We start from the raw sequence: 16,073 nt of genomic DNA, 5'->3' as shown, positions 1-16,073 counted from the left end.
TGCCTTAACCCATTTTATTTGGGTAACAGATATCAGTTTTTGACAAAAATATATATCAAACAAATCAACAAATTCCTTTCATGCTCTGAACAGCTTAACAAGGAAGAGAAACCATGTTTAAATTCACAACAATGTTAACTGTGTCACGGTGCCTACCACGTGACTTTTTATGTCCCCCATTGTAGTAGTGGGGGACATATTGTTTTTGCCCTGTCTGTTGGTCTGTCTGTTTGCGCCAACTTTAACATTTTGCATTAACTTTTTCTATATTGAAGATAGCAACTTCATATTTGGCATGCATGTGTATCTCATGAAGCTGCACATTTTGAGTGGTGAAAGGTCAAGGTCATCCTTCAAGGTCAGAGGTCGAATATATGTGGCCAAAATCTCTCACTTTATGAATACTTTTGCAATATTGAAGATAGCAACTTGATATTTGGCATGCATGCGTATCTCATGGAGCTGCACATTTTGAGTGGTGAAAGGTCAAGGTCATCCTTCAAGGTCAGAGGTCAAATATATGTGGCCCAAATCGCTTATTTTATAAATACTTTTGCAATATTGAAGATAGCATCTTGATATTTTGCATGCATGTGCATCTCATGGCGCTGCACATTTTGAGTGGTGAAAGGTCAAGGTCATCCTTCAAGGTCAGAGGTCAAATATATGTGGCCCAAATCACTTATTTTATGAATACTTTTGCAATATTGAAGATAGCAACTTGATATTTGGCATGCATGTGTATCTCATGGAGCTGCACATTTTGAGTGGTGAAATGTCAAGGTCAAGGTCATCCTTCACAAGGTCAAGGTCATCCTACAAGGTCAAACATCATATAGGGGGACATTGTGTTTCACAAACACATCTTGTTTGGATCTGTGTTGGGAGAATAATGCGCGACCCAGTTAACATTTTTAAGGATCTCTTTTTAAATATTTCACTATTTTCAATGGGATAAAGTGGAGAGCCCGCTCATTCGTAAGAGTTTTCTATAGGAATCATGATCTTTTTAAACAAATAAGTATTTTTTCAGTAAAGTGCAACTGCACGTTTGAACGGTTAGAAAATGTCGGATCAGTGTAGGGACTTCATAATACAAACGCGCGGTTGCACTTTGCTGAAACAATATGTATTTGTTTAAAAAGATCATGATACCTATAGATCACTCTCACGAATGAGCGGGCTCTGCACTTCATACCATTTAAAATGGTGAAATATTTAAAAAGAAATCATTAAAAATGTTACCTGGGTTGCGCTTTATTCTCCCAACACAGATCTTAAAAAGTTAGTGGTATAGGCACCGTGTGTGTAGGTATAAGTCTATTGTCAATGTTAAGCACTTGGCTTATGCTAAGTCTAGGGCACTTGTCGGCCGCCTGAAATGGGTTAATGAGTTCATGTGCTATGTACTTTAACATGTTACTGTAATGAATATTTAATTATTGGTGGAAAAATATACTTTGGAAATGGGTTTGATTGTCATAAAAGTGAGCTTATGTTTGGGAACTGGATTTGAAGTGATTTAACAATTCAGCATCAAAATGCTGATATTTGGGTTGCATTTAAGTTGCAAGAAATGCATTCTATTATTTAGGTCTTACCTTTAGATATCCATAGTCATTTCTTTGCTTTGGTTTCTCTGAGGCCTTGAATACAGTTGTTGTTGTTTTAAAAAGAAACATCTGGTGCAGCAGGTAGAAAAACTTTAGTATGTTTTTTTTCACCTAGGCTACCTGGCTGTGAATTCTGGAATTAATGCATATGTTTACTTGAAATAAGGCAATAATTTTGTTGCTTGATTTATAAGATTTCAATAATTGTTGACATATCTTTCATACAACTGAACATTCTTAGTAAAATTTATCTAATTTCTTTAAAGCTTTTATATCTTCACCTTAGATCTGTATTAGCAACACCTAAAAATCCAGTGTGTGTGTTTAGCATTTTAAGGACGGGTCCTTGGTCTTTTGGATTGGGGAAAAGTCACATCATTTTAACTCTGCTGAATTAACACCATCAATATGTACTGTTTCGATTTGGGAGGAAGATATACTTTTTACCAATAGGAATATGGCCCCATAATGGCTATGAAATCAGTCCAAAAAGCCCCTGTCGAGTAGTGAATCTGAAATTTACACACATGGGCATTGTTTTGGAAAAACTGGGCTCATGCATGTGCGTAAAGTGTTGTATCAAATTTATGCCTGTGCAATTCACACAGGTTTATGAGGCACAACACTTTCCGCTTTTACGAAATGTTTCATTTAACTGAAATTTCTTTATGGAAATCCACTTTAGGCAGCATGATTTGTCCAAGGTTAGCTTGTGTGGACTGCACATGCTTACTAGCTAGGATAATTATTCACATGCATAAAGCCCAGTTTTTCCAGAACAAGGCTCATATAAGAAAAAAGTTGCAATGCATTGTCAGGTAAAGAGACCCAGAGTTGACGGCAATGGAGAATATGACGATGAGGAAGATGAAGGTCAGGAGGAGGGTGAGGAGGATTATGGAGATGAGGGAGGTGAGGGGGAAGAGGAGGAGGCAGGGGAAGAGGGGGGTGAGGATGAGGAGGATTAGAGCTCACCATCTATCACCACACATCTCCATCACATACCCTTGACTCTTACATCATGTCATTAGCATTTGTCACTGATCTATTGATTGATTTCATATAATGATTTTGTATGAATATATGAATTAGAAGAATGACATGTATATTTTCTGCATTGACTATTTATATCATAACTGCATTTTTATACTTAACGCTTGATGTTTAGTCTTTCTTGTTCATTAATGTGTTTAAAAGTTAAACGTATCGAAGTATTTGGAGCCAAGCAAATTGTAAAACATGTAAGTGTTTTTAATGGAATCCTCCATTTTTTGCCTGTTGCCATCTTTTCATATTTATATAATGACAGTGAAGAAGTACTTGTATTTTTATCAGGGATCAACATTTGTATGTGTTCTGAAATGATAATGAGGGAGGGTATGTTGTAGAATTTTTCTGTATATCACTAATGAGTTGTCTGTTTATATCTTCTTAGTTCAGGCAAGCCCTTTTCTAGGCTAAATGAATTTATAAACATGATCCATTCTGTTGAATTGAACAATTTATTTTTTACTGAAACATCAAAGAATAAGTTTGAATAAATAAATCGTATTCTGTTGTCAATTACCATATTGCATTTGTTTGTGTTTTGTATGGTGAATAATTGTTATACAGTACATGTATATACATGTCTCAAGCACATAAAAGTACCAAATTTATATCATATGAAGTACATGTAGTACCACATTTGATTGATTGTAAATAAAGGTTGCTTGCACCAGCACTTATATGTACCAATATTATTGGAAATGCAGATTTATGAAACTGATTTCCAGAATTGTACATAATTTTCACATGTCAATGAATGCAAATTTGGGAATGTCTTCATAATCTTGCACATGTTAAGATTTGCTTTTATTGTTCTCATTGTTTCCTGTCTTTTAGCATATTTTGAACAAGTTTTTTTGTTTGTACACATTTTGAAATCAACAAAAATTATTAGTCATTTGTTAAGATTTATACTGAAGCTTGCCTTTTTTTAGCACCTGTTTGTCTTCTCATTATTACATTGATGTATTCCAATGAAGATTTATTTCCATGTTAACATAGAGATGTGTGCATGCATTTGTCTGTGTGTGACTCGTCTTGTGAAAGGGAATCCGTTGTGATTGTTGATGCTGTATTCATACTGCTAATGTTCAAACACAAAAGGTTTACAAATTGCAATTTATAAAAGATCATGTAACATTTTACTTTTAGTATTTTTTTCCTTATTATAAATGGCAATTTTTTCAATTTATTATAACATGTTTTTTGAACGGTTCTTTACACCAAGCTTTTTAGAAGCATTATCGTTTAAGAGCTTGAGATCTCCTCACCATTATATGAGCCTCATTCTGGGACTGGGCTTAATCTTGTGCTACACTTGCAGCTTTCTAAACAAACATTTAGTGTACGTCTTCTCCCTGATTAGCTTGTGCAGACTGAACAGGCTAATCTTGGATGAATTTTTAAGCAAATATGTCAATTCCAATGATCCTAGAAGAAGGCTTATATTCTGATTAAATAATGCAATTATCATTTCTAGCATTGTTCCTGGAGAACTGTTATTAGGTCTTATTGCTAATTGGAGATTAAAATTGTAGTTCAAATATACAACAATGCTGGACATGAAGCTGATCTGTTTTTGCCCATCAGTTCTGTGTTTTGTTTATGTCCAATGAAGATATGTCAGAGTTTTTAGTCCTTTACAACAAATAATGAATAGTTACTTTTAATGATTAGTACAACAAATCTTATTTATTTACCATACAATTTGGTACCTTTTGCATGCAATTGTTGACATACAAGTGTTAGGCGCCGCAGTGTGTGTTTATTTGTTGCTGAATGTTTGTTTGGGACTGATATTTTATAGGAAATCATCTAGTTTTTGTCATGGAAACTTCGAAGCATAAATCTTATTTAAACTGAAGCATAAATCTTATTTGAACTGATACATTTGTGTTGTTTTTTGTCTTGGTGTTGTTTTTTCTTGCTTTTCAATGACTATGCAAGTTCCACTTCTCACTGGAATCAACTTCGAGAGCGTGGTAGCGAAGTTTGTAGATCTTTTGCAAGTTTTAGTTCATCCCCAGCCTCATAAATTGTGTGTTCAAATGGTTTCTGAGACCATTCTCCTGCTGCATCATATTAAAGGGGCTTGTTCACAGTCTAGTAAAATAATTTTCAAAAGAATTGTCGTAAAGAATATTCATTTAATATTCAATAAAATAAAGTTAATCTCCTTATTACTATTTTTTAAAGACATTTGTTTGCTTATTGATAACAATCAATTGAAATGGGAAGTTAAAGTGTATTTATGTAACACTTTTAGGCAATTGTTAAGCAAAATGTGAATAATGTTTAGTGTGTAAACTAACTTCTATAATTAAAAGCCTATGCTGTGTAGAGGAAGCTTTTGCTTCTTGAACGTTTGAGCCCCAGGGAAGGCTCTTTTTATCCTTTTCCATGTTATAATAATAATTTGAAACAATTACAAATGATATAGTTTGTTTACGATTACTATCAGTTACATATTAAAACAAGTTCTTTAAGAAGGGCATTTATTTGTCACTGGCTTAAGACCTTAAGTATGTGCACTTAGACTGCTCACCTAGCTTTCCCATGAAAAGTGAGTCGGGAATTGACTGCCGTCACAGACTGAAATACTGTTGAACACTGAAACTTCAAACTTAAAGGAAATTGCAACAGGAAAAGCAAGCAATATTAGGTTTAAACTTTATTCCAGTGTGAATACTGGACTACCATAGGCTATTGCAATGTTCACAAATAACTACACTCTTTTATGGGCTATAACACATGCTCATGTTGAAACATTTAACAGAACAAAACTACATTAAAAAATGTACAAGTAAACCATAAGTTCCAAACACATTAATCAAGCGACCAAGAGTCACAATAAAGTAAACACTTTTTATTCTGCTTTCTCACAACTGTACAGTTTTCAGTTTATACACCATTCTCACATTTACAACGAGCAAGTCATGTCTTGGGCTGTTTCACCGGAGGCTCTTCAACATCATCATCATCCTCTTCATCTGACTCCACTGAAATACAATTGTAAAATAAACAAGATGTGTTTGTGAAACACAATGTCCCCGTATAAGACGTTTGACCTTGAAGGATGACCTTGACCCTTCACCACTCAAAATGTGCAGCTCCATAAGATACACATGCATGTCAAATATAAAATTGCTAGCTTCAATATTGCAGAAGTGACATTACATGAGCAATTTTGACCAATATATTTGACCTTGAAGGATGACCTTGACCTTTCACCACACAAAATGTGCAGCACCATGAGATACACATGCATGCCAAATATCAAGTTGCTATCTTCAATATTGCAAAAGTACTAATCAAATGAGCGATTTTGGCCACATATATTTCACCTCAGACCTTGAAGGATAACCTTGACCTTTCACCACTCAAAATGTGCAGCTCCATGAGATACACCTGCATGCCAAATATCAAGTTGCTATCTTGAATATTGAAATATTGCAAGTGTACATTAAATGAGCGATTTTGACCCATATATTTGACCTTGAAGGATGACCTTGAGCTTGACCTTTCACCACTCAAAATTTGCAGCTCCATGAGATACATATGCATGCCAAATATCAAGTTGCTATCTTCAATATTGCAAAATGTATTGCAAATGTTAAAGTTGGCGCAAACCAACAGACCAACCAACCAACAGACAGGGCAAAAACTCACAAGACACAAGTCTCTATAATACTTTACAAATAGCTATCAAAATTATAACATTTTATGAAATTAAAGTGTAGTCTTTGATAGTGTGACTGTTTAGAAGATCATATGAAATGTCAGTTAAATATATGGTTTAATAGTCATGTTTGAAGGCATTGACACATGCATTGAGTAAACTAACGCACGCCTTGAATAAACTAACCATAGTCTAGCTAATAGAAAAATATTTCAGGTAAACTAGTCTACCAGTGAATAAAAAACTGCCTGAAATAAACGAGTCTACACGTGAATAGACAATGCCTCAAGTTAACTAGTCTACCATTGAATAGACAAATGTTTCAAGTAAACTAGTCTACACGTGAATAGAAAACTTCCACACATTAATTATTCTACCACTACCAGTAAATAGACAAATGCCTCAAGTAATCCAGTCTTCCAGTGAATAGACAAGCATCAAATACACTATTCTATCTGTCAACTAGACCATTAGAGGTAATGATTAGTTGCAATAATCCAACTCCCAGCTATTGACTCTCCGGTTCCTGGGAGCTGTACGTATGTACTCATAAAAGCTCAGAGCATTCAAGAAGAACTAAGGTAATGATCACAATACCATCATCCTCTTGATTTCTTTTAACAGCTGTGGTTGACTTCTTTTCCTCTTCGACTAGCTGTGTCAGAAATGAATTTACTTGTTCCTGCATGACCTTAACATGATCCGACAACTTTTTACCAGATACACACTTTTCTGTGAAGGTTTTGTTCGAATTTTCACGCCAGTGAATGCTCACTTGAATACTATGCGTCACATCTCCAGCCATGTTTTGTTTCAATTTCAAAACTAAGTACATGTATATTTATCTCCAAATAGGAGAGTTCTGATTTATGAGTAATTTCCGGACAGTAGTATTCGCCGGTATAGAAGACTACCGGTATAAGTTTTTCCCGACAATGAGCAACGCAAGAGTAATTTTCAAATCTAGACCAGGTAGGATTATGCAATAATATGTAAACATAACAATTGCAAGTTTGAAAACTTTGTTCAAACAAGACATATTGTTAATGGAATTATTGTAATGAATTAGATGCTGTATGAATGGGTCGAAATTAAGAACGTCGAAACAATCTAGTATGGTTAGTTTCCCTTTGCTCGTAACACACTGTATACGTTGTGGCTCAACAGACAAAAATAAGTGCAAGTATTCGCGTGCTTTTGAAAATTTTAAGCAAATATTTGTACTTTCATCACTAGTTGTAGTCTGTAGCCTTTAACTTTAACTTAACGTTTAAGCTCATCTAATTAATTTTCAAACGCAACACTTTACAAACTTGAATATCTGATTCTCTGATGTAAGTAAAGATTTTTATTAAAAAAATGTAATTGTGATTATTTGACTAAATTTTGTGCACGTTCAATTTAAAATAGTTCATCCGTGACGATTGGATGCTAAAGCCAGTGGGGTTGGTATATGAGTTCATCTTTTTGCACGTGGAAATTGTGAAAAGTTTTGTGTAAGAAAAGACTCAAGGTGTATTCTACATGAATACTTAAGTCAGTCAGCTATCACAAATATTCAGGCGCGGACAACGCTCCGATGGTTAGCAATTTCCAGTGCGAGGCTTGCAGCGTGCCCGACCCTCCCGGGCAGGGTGAGCTGACCATCAACTCACTGTTTCTGTCCCTGGATCCAGCACTTGTCAGTACTAGACACGAGATTAATTAACAAAATTAAAGAGTCGCGCTCTGTGAAAACTGGGCTTATTGACTGTGCGTAAAGTGTTGTCTCGGATTAGCATGTGTAGTCCGTACATGCTAATCTGGGACGACACTTTGAGCCTAAACTGGATTTTCGCTAACAAGAGAAAATGTCGTCCCTCAGACTGCACAGGCTCTAATGCATCCATGGCGTTAACACATAATGCGTCATTTATTTACCTCGACTGTTTTCGGAGAAAACCCGAGGTATTGTCATAGCCAGCTCGTCGTGTCGTGTCGTCCGCCGTCCGTCGTAGGCGTCGTGCTAAAACCTTAACATTGGCTCTAAAATCAAAGTGCTTTCACCTACAACTTTGAAACTTCATAGGTATATGCACCTTGATGAGTAATACACGCCACACCCATTTTTGGGTCACCAGGCCAAAGGTCAAGGCCACTGTGACCTCTATTTCATTTATTCAAACCTGCAACCGCAGCCGAGCGTTGGCACCCGTTATGCGGTGCTCTTGTTTAATTAATACGCGCTTTAGGCGTTAGTGAAGCTCCATTACCTCGATAATGGTAGAAGAAGAAGGTAAAAGCATTTTGATCATATTCGTAACTCTCATATGCATAGTTGATTATGAGCCCCCACGCGCGGGCGCGCATATAGTCTTGCATCTTTACTAAATTGAGACATTTTATTAAGGATGTGATGACTTACGTTTCACATTTAAACACTATTTATACTGGTATAACATTGATTCGAACTTAAACTCTTGCAACAAAAAAATGTTCCCAAATTACCAAGCACGATGTGTTTGTTGTTTTTGTATTGCTGCCGAAAAACTTAATTCGTGTAATAATGCTTTATTTTGTCAAATACATCGAATTATTTAATTAAACATCATTCCCTGTCGTAATGACGCTCACTGTCGTTACCATTACAGAGATGTCGAATGAACGATAGCACAGGCGTAGACTACATGAAGGAATGGACGGTCGGTGAGCCCGTGCTTGGACTTGGCGGTGTCGGCGTGGTTACCGCGAGTTGTTCCGCATCTTTTGCCGTCGGCGACATGGTACAGGCCTTGATGAACTGGCCGTGGGTGGAAAGGTTCAACACCCGCGTTGACAGTGCATTGTTTCCATTGTACAAGGTAAATGTCACTCAAAGGCTGTACTCGTATATACAGTACTCGTTTTGGGATGTTGTCAATACATGGTGTGTCGTTATGAAATTCGTTTAGGGAGTTATTAAATAAGTGAATCGACTTACACTGAACACAAGCACCGGTGGCTTAAATGTGCAAAATTATTATTGTACGCTTCCTTTTTACTGGAGATGAACAGAAGTCTTTGTCTTCGGAATTCCATCTGCCCGTACCACGCATTGAACGAAATTACCACAGTCCACTCGTTTGTGCTTTTGATATCATATTGAAAATGTCAATATGAGATAAAAAAAAAGTTCGTTGTTGTTTTTACTTGGCGATACTTGCAGCTTGACGATTCACTCAAATACAAACCTCAGCTAGTTCTTTCGCTGTTTGGAATCACCGGGCTGACGTCATACCTCGGGGTCAAGGAGAGGGGTCAACTTTCGGCTGATACGAAACAAACGTTCGTTGTCAGCGGAGCAGCGGGGGCATGCGGCAACTTGGCTGGACAGGTTAAATTCTTTAGTTTGTTTGTGCTTTGCTTGAAATTGGCCGTTTAAGACGCTCCTATATTATAGTGGCCATCCGATCGTTACAAAACGTATTGGATACCGGTAGTCAAGTTCGATGATCAACCGTATCGCCGCTGATAGTGTCGCGTAACGGCCGTTAATTTATCAAACGCGCGTCTAATGCACGACACTATAGGCACTTGCATTTAACCCCTTTTTCCCAAAGCAACAGAGGATCAATTATTTAACTGGAAATTTGCCTTCTTAGACGTTTCCAGATCGTCAGAAAACGTAATGGATACCGCTAGTCAACCGTGTCGTCACTGTTACTGCCGCGTCATGGTCGTGAAATTTTTGAATGAGCGTCTGATGCATTTTGTAAAAGTTACTGCTTATTGTCTTCCACAGCACTCTTCTTATATTCACATTCATTGATAACCTTGATGGGAACCACTATGTACCGGTAACCATCAACTGTTGTCTGTGTTGACACTCCTATATTACCATCAATTCTTGTTTGCGTTGACCTGGTGACTCTGCCTGTATGCCCAGATCGCCCGGCTTCATGGCGCCGCCAGGGTGGTCGGCATTTGCGGCTCGGACGAGAAATGCCGATACCTTGAGAGCCATTTGGGCTTCGACTCAGCGGTCAATTATAAATCCGAACACTTCGCGGACAGGCTTTCACGGGCGTGTCCGGAAGGTATTAACTGTTACTTTGACAACGTCGGTGGAGATGTAAGCGACTGCGTCATCCGACTGGTAAGTGTTGGTCTACTAGGCATATGCGTAAAGTGTCGTCCCAGAATAGCCTGTGCAGTCCGCACAGGCTAATCAGAGACGACACAATACACTTGTACGGTATTTTACGTTTAAAGTAAGTCTCTTCTTTGCTTAAATCCAGTTAAGGCGGAAAGTGTTGTCCCTGATGAGTCTGTGCGGACTGCACATGCTAATCTTGGATGACACTCTCCGCTCATGCATTATGCCCGGTTTTCTTAGAGCAAGACTTTATATGTAGCAAGTGTTGTGACAGTTTATCAACGTGGTTGTATATCTTCAACTTTATTCATAAAGGTTTATTTACGGTTTGAAAAGGAAACGTCAAATGTGTTCATATTTTACAACGCACAGACGAATAAAATCATGTTGCAGCCTCTGTCAACGTTGTTGCAAATTCTAAACTGGAATTTTAAAAAATCTGCTATATTTTTGTGTTTTGTAGCACTTAACTTATACATTGTTAGCATTTTTCCCCAAATGAACCTTTTGACTGTGGTATTGTGTTAAAACACAATACTTACTAGATCTTTGGTTGTTGTTTAAAGCAAATGATCATGTAGATTTTGGTATTAAAATGAACACTGAATACTTCACAGCTTGTTTTCTGACCAGCTAATATTCCTGCTTTTATGCGTACACCAATTTATTTTATTTTAAATGCAACGCCGCAAATGTCTTGCGTCCGTCCATCTGTAGGTCAGTATATCCGTCAGTCTGTCCCTAATGGCACTTTCGTGTCAGCTCCATATCTCATATACCCTATTACCGTAACAGATTTTCATTAAACTTGCGTCAAATGTTCGTTGCATTCAGTCAATGTGCTGAAGACATGAGTTAATTACGCCGGCTCAAAGTTAAAGTCTTACGTCAAGGTCAAAGGTTTGAGCATCCATTTTCGTGTACGCTTCATATCTCCTAAACCCTTTGAAAAAATGTATGGAAACACTTGGCTTAGTGTTAGGTCATTTAGACGATGTGCAGAACACATGATTCAGTCACGCTTGTTCGTGCTAAAGGTCGTACTTTGCTAACAGGTTCGAGGTATGAGTCAGTCTCGCTGGCTTAAAGCCAAAGTCTTATTTTAAGGTCAAAAGTTTAAGCGTTTCCATACCTCAAATACCTATTGAAGTATATTTATGAAACTCGACTGCAATATTGAGGTTATAAAGGCGATGTACAGAAGGCACGAGTCAGCCATGGCGAATCTGTGTCAAGGTCGTATTTTAAGGTCAAAGGATGGAGCCTACCTGCTTGTGTCCGCTATGGTAATTGAGACATTGTGCAACAGTGCAAGAGGCACGAGTCAGCCACACTGAATTAGGTTCAAGATTAATATTTAAGGACAACAGTTTTAACCCCTATTTTCGTGTCCGATCCATCATATCTCCATTACAATTTGAAAGATATTCATGAAACTTGGCTTCTATATTAAGGTCATTGAGGCGATTTGTAGAAGGCATGATTCAGTCATGCCGGTTCATGCTTATTTAAGGTCAATAGTTTAGCATTCATGGTTTTCGTTTCTTAGTATCCCGAGTGCCCACTCAAGACTTGTTTGATTTAATGTAAGTCAGATGATTTCCAGAATTATCGAGTCAATAACGCTTGCTTTAAACCCATTTATGCCTAGCGTCTAGAAAAAAGGCCTTGGCAAACAGCGTAGACCCAGATGAGACGCCGCATGATGCCGCGTCTCATCTGGGTCTGCGCTGTTTGCTTAAAGGAATTTCTGTAAGAAATAATCTAAATATAGAAATAAATATACTAGACATTCCTAATTTTGGAAATAAATTTGATCCAATTTAGAAGGATGGGAGAGTCCACTAGGCATAAATGGGTTAATTAAGGTTACCACTTCAAAACACAAGAATCTCTTGCACGGCTTTGCAAATATAGACTTATAGTTTGCATTGCATGGGTGATAAAACAGAATGAGAGTATAACATGTTCAAATGATCATGGAGTGCTTCAATTGTTTTCTTACTTTAGATGTCACCGAACTCCCGTGTGATCCTGTGTGGACAGATCGCGGTGTACAACAAGGATCTGCCCTATCCACCACCTATCTCTGAGGAGATACAGTCAATCCTGGCGGAACGAAACATAACCAGGTACACACGAATTATGCAGAACGTGGTAATTCAGTGTCAAGTGTAAAATAATACTAGTATTTAAGTTTTTTTATCACATATTATACCCTGTTTCACATGGAATACAACCATTGCATTTTTTTTTTAATTTCACATGTGTAATACAACATTTTTAAGCGTTTTCATTGGCTTAGTTTTCGTTTATTGACCAATCGCATTTTGTTATTTTGCTGAAATGACGTTGCAACGTCAAATGACGTCACGAAATGTAAACAACATTCGGGATTTATCATTATGTTTGCGTAAATATTTATTTAATTTTCTCATTTAAAAGCATTTGATAAAAAAGATCTGACACTCGTTGTCATATCATACCATATTTTATTAAACTCGTCCAGGAAATTCGTTAGTAAGCTCGCCAAAGGCTCGCTTACTAACACAATTCTTGAACTCGTTTAATAAAGTATGGTATGATATGACAACTCATGCCAGATCCTATATATATATAAGATCGACTGTCGATATCCTCAGACATTTTGAGAGACTTTTGAGCCGTTGCCTGGGAAAACCCATTCTTGGTGCCAGAGAATATTGGGCCACTACGACCTCATTACATAACGCGCTACAACCTCAACAAAACATTATTCATGAGACGATTTGCTATAAACAATTTATCATGTCGGTCATAACACACGTTTTGAGGATATACGTCTAGGTTTACCGATTGCAAATTAGGGATGTTCATGTTCGTAACGCAAAAAAACCTACTACATCATGCAACACAATGTATTTGGTAATGCCAGACCAACGGCCAAAGACCTCGAAATGTGCACCGCTAACGTGCGAAATTTTAACAATAAATACACGTGAAACATCACAAACGCTAAAATAACATTTAGATGTTCATGTTCTTATTACTCAGCATAAAACTTTTGTTAACTGCACTAGTACACGCGTATAATCTTAGATTTATAAGTATTTGTTCTACACCTGATAACAAAAAGAGCGTTTTCAGGTTGGAACGGCTTTTTGGTGTGGACTAAAATGAGCCTCGTTCTGGGAAAACTGGACTAAAGGCATGTCCACACAGGCTTATTTCGTACGTCTCGTTCCGCTTTATGGAGTTTTTCGTTTAAATGAAGTCTCTTCTTAGCGAAAATCCAGTATATGTGGAAAGTGTCGTTCCTGATTAGCCTGTGCGAGCTGCACATCGCACATGCATTTAGCCCCGTTTTTACTGGAAGAGGCGCATATCAAACGCTATCCCCTTGTGCATTCAGGGAGCGGTTTTTAGTGTTGGCGTATGAAGATCAATTTACCGACGCTCTACGACAACTACAACTATGGTACTCAGAAGGCAAACTAAAGGTCGGTTCAGTCAATTCACGCGTATTGTGTCACACGACGAAATATATAGAACATATTATATTGGAGAAATAGCTTTTTGAATGTTCATATATGTAAAACATTTATTGTCAAAAGCATACACATTCAAAAGTGTGTCAGATATGTTTTTGTCAAGGTTTAAAAGGATTTTTATCCCAGCAAACGTATCAAGTTGTATTCTTAGCAGTCGAATCGTTCTAATTGGGTGAAGCGATTTACCCCCAAATTTTGACTAAAATAAAAATGTGTCCTAAGTCTTACACATTAATATAAAAATTTTATAAATGCTCATAGGATTTTCTGTTTTGTTTACAATAACACACATTTAAATGTATCCTATTGCTGGTCAAATGTTTTAACGGACGTTCAGTCAAGTTTTCTTGACAAAGGCACCCAAGTTTTTTCACCCAAGCTTAAAAAACCCACTCCGATACAACGAATTTCGAATCATTTCTTTTGACATTAAATGCTGAACACGATGTCGGATGTTGTTGATATTTCCTTTAAGGTTCCAGAATTCGTGCACGAGGGCCTAAAGTCCGCGCCCCAGGCGTTTGTTGACATGATTACCAGTGTTCGGCAGACGCATGTTGGCAAACAGATCGTCAGCGTGTCATGGCGAGAACGTTTTGTCGAATCCCCAGATCAATAGCTATTTTGTTACATATGATGTATATACTTGTTGTACAGATATGTTTTGTTCATTAAAAATGCATATTATAATATTAGAACGACATGGTTTCATATAATGATGTTGTTTGTTCATAAAGGTTAAAATGGCATTTATAAATTGTATTAACAATTTTCATCTACACTTAATGTAATAAAACAATTTGATCCGTATATTGACAATTAAATTAATACACAAGATACAATATCTTTTTATTTATAAATATTCTTAACAGAAATTAGTTGTTGAACACCGAAACAGTGTGTTATATATATTACAAAAATGGATTTATCAAGTTCATGGATAAATGGACAAGGTGTCCGCCTAGCGATCGGATGGTCACATGTTCGATCTCCACTCGGGGAGCGTTCTTTAGATCTTCCCCAAAGACACCAAGTACTGGTTATAGGCCCAGGAAACGGACTCGAGAGCGTTTCTATAAGACTGAAGCTTCCGATGCGATCGAGCTAAAATAAATAGGTTTAAACTAAAAATAACTAAATATATTATATGTGAGTGCACATGTTAGAAAAATGTATCATTATTATTTCAAGCTGAACTATGAGCATCTCCATGGTTCTACTAAACCAACCTGCACTGCGTCTTTCAACAGATTTTTGATGCACAGTGCAACTTTATCCTCTGCATAGGCCCAACGGCCAGATAACAGTAAATTCAAACAAGACATACTTAATCGAGTCGCGTTCTGAGAAAACTGGGCATAATTGATGTGCGTAAAGTGTTGTCCCATATTAGTATGTGGTGTCCGCACAGGCTAATCAGGGACGACACTTTCCGCCTAAATAGAATGCTTGCTAAGAAGAGACTTTGTTTAAACGAAAAATGGCATAAAAGCGGAAAGTGTCGTCCCTGACTAGCCTGTGCGGACTTCGTAGCAATTTATGTGATGGACTTAAGTTGGAAAACTATGCATTAAGGATAACCGAAGAAAGGTATGTTTCTTCGTACTATCCGGTGTTCGTGTGAATTCATCTGTGTAAATACAAGCATGTTTATCATTACTTTATATGATACAACTAAATAAAAACATGTTTTCCAAAACATACGTGTCTTCTGAAATATGGTGACGATGCTTTACCTCATATTTGATTAAATTACTTTTAATTATGAAGCTAAATTAACGCAAAGCAGACGCTTTATCTTCCGTATAGATTTATCCCGCTCGCTTGATAAGATTACTTTCCATAGGCCGTGAATCACAGGGAACACTCCATCTTTGTATTAGTTATTGAATGTATATAATAAGAAACATCTTAATCTCTAAAATTGCAAGGGTCAACGTAAGTATGGTATGGTGGTTCTCTACCTCTACCAAAGTTTTTAAAATCATGCTCGTGAGGTTACAATTATTCCTTCCTGTTTTTGTTTCCTTGTATATAATAAGCTTTAAAATAAATCATCTGAAACCGCAAGGACCGGATGTTTAGTATGT

General features: G+C 37.1%; 2 protein-coding genes and 1 long non-coding RNA gene across 5 annotated transcripts in view; 2 read left to right on the top strand and 1 right to left on the bottom strand.

Moving 5' to 3' along the window:
* Positions 1–4,548, top strand: part of LOC127873205 (enolase-phosphatase E1-like) — a 32,704-nt gene extending 28,156 nt beyond the window's left edge. The window contains exon 7 of the mRNA XM_052416965.1: positions 2,432–4,548. Within this exon, the coding sequence (XP_052272925.1) occupies positions 2,432–2,581 (150 nt within the window). The 3' untranslated portion in view covers positions 2,582–4,548. The remainder of the gene's footprint in view (positions 1–2,431) is intronic.
* A 770-nt stretch (positions 4,549–5,318) lies between these two features.
* Positions 5,319–7,085, bottom strand: LOC127873207 (uncharacterized). Its single transcript, XR_008046052.1, has 2 exons — positions 6,937–7,085; positions 5,319–5,659 (listed from the first exon to the last, which is right to left on the bottom strand). It is a non-coding gene; the product is annotated as an uncharacterized LOC127873207 (long non-coding RNA).
* A 54-nt stretch (positions 7,086–7,139) lies between these two features.
* On the top strand, positions 7,140–14,649 carry LOC127873204 (prostaglandin reductase 2-like). 3 transcript variants are annotated; one of them, XM_052416962.1, is made up of 8 exons: positions 7,140–7,311; positions 7,902–8,020; positions 8,970–9,179; positions 9,524–9,691; positions 10,244–10,453; positions 12,464–12,585; positions 13,845–13,932; positions 14,459–14,649. In XM_052416962.1, the coding sequence occupies exons 1-8, from the start codon at positions 7,209–7,211 to the stop codon at positions 14,600–14,602; spliced, it is 1,164 nt and encodes a 387-aa protein (XP_052272922.1). In that variant the 5' UTR covers positions 7,140–7,208; the 3' UTR covers positions 14,603–14,649. The 3 variants fall into 3 exon arrangements, with proteins under 3 accessions (XP_052272922.1, XP_052272923.1, XP_052272924.1); XM_052416963.1 differs by lacking the exon at positions 10,244–10,453; XM_052416964.1 differs by lacking the exon at positions 7,902–8,020 and having other exon boundaries at positions 7,194–7,311.
* The last annotated feature ends 1,424 nt before the right edge of the window (positions 14,650–16,073 follow it).

The sequence above is a fragment of the Dreissena polymorpha genome, chromosome 3, assembly GCF_020536995.1.
Source record: "Dreissena polymorpha isolate Duluth1 chromosome 3, UMN_Dpol_1.0, whole genome shotgun sequence".
Taxonomy (NCBI): Eukaryota; Metazoa; Mollusca; class Bivalvia; order Myida; family Dreissenidae; genus Dreissena; species Dreissena polymorpha.
This window is presented reverse-complemented; position numbering and strand designations above follow the sequence as displayed.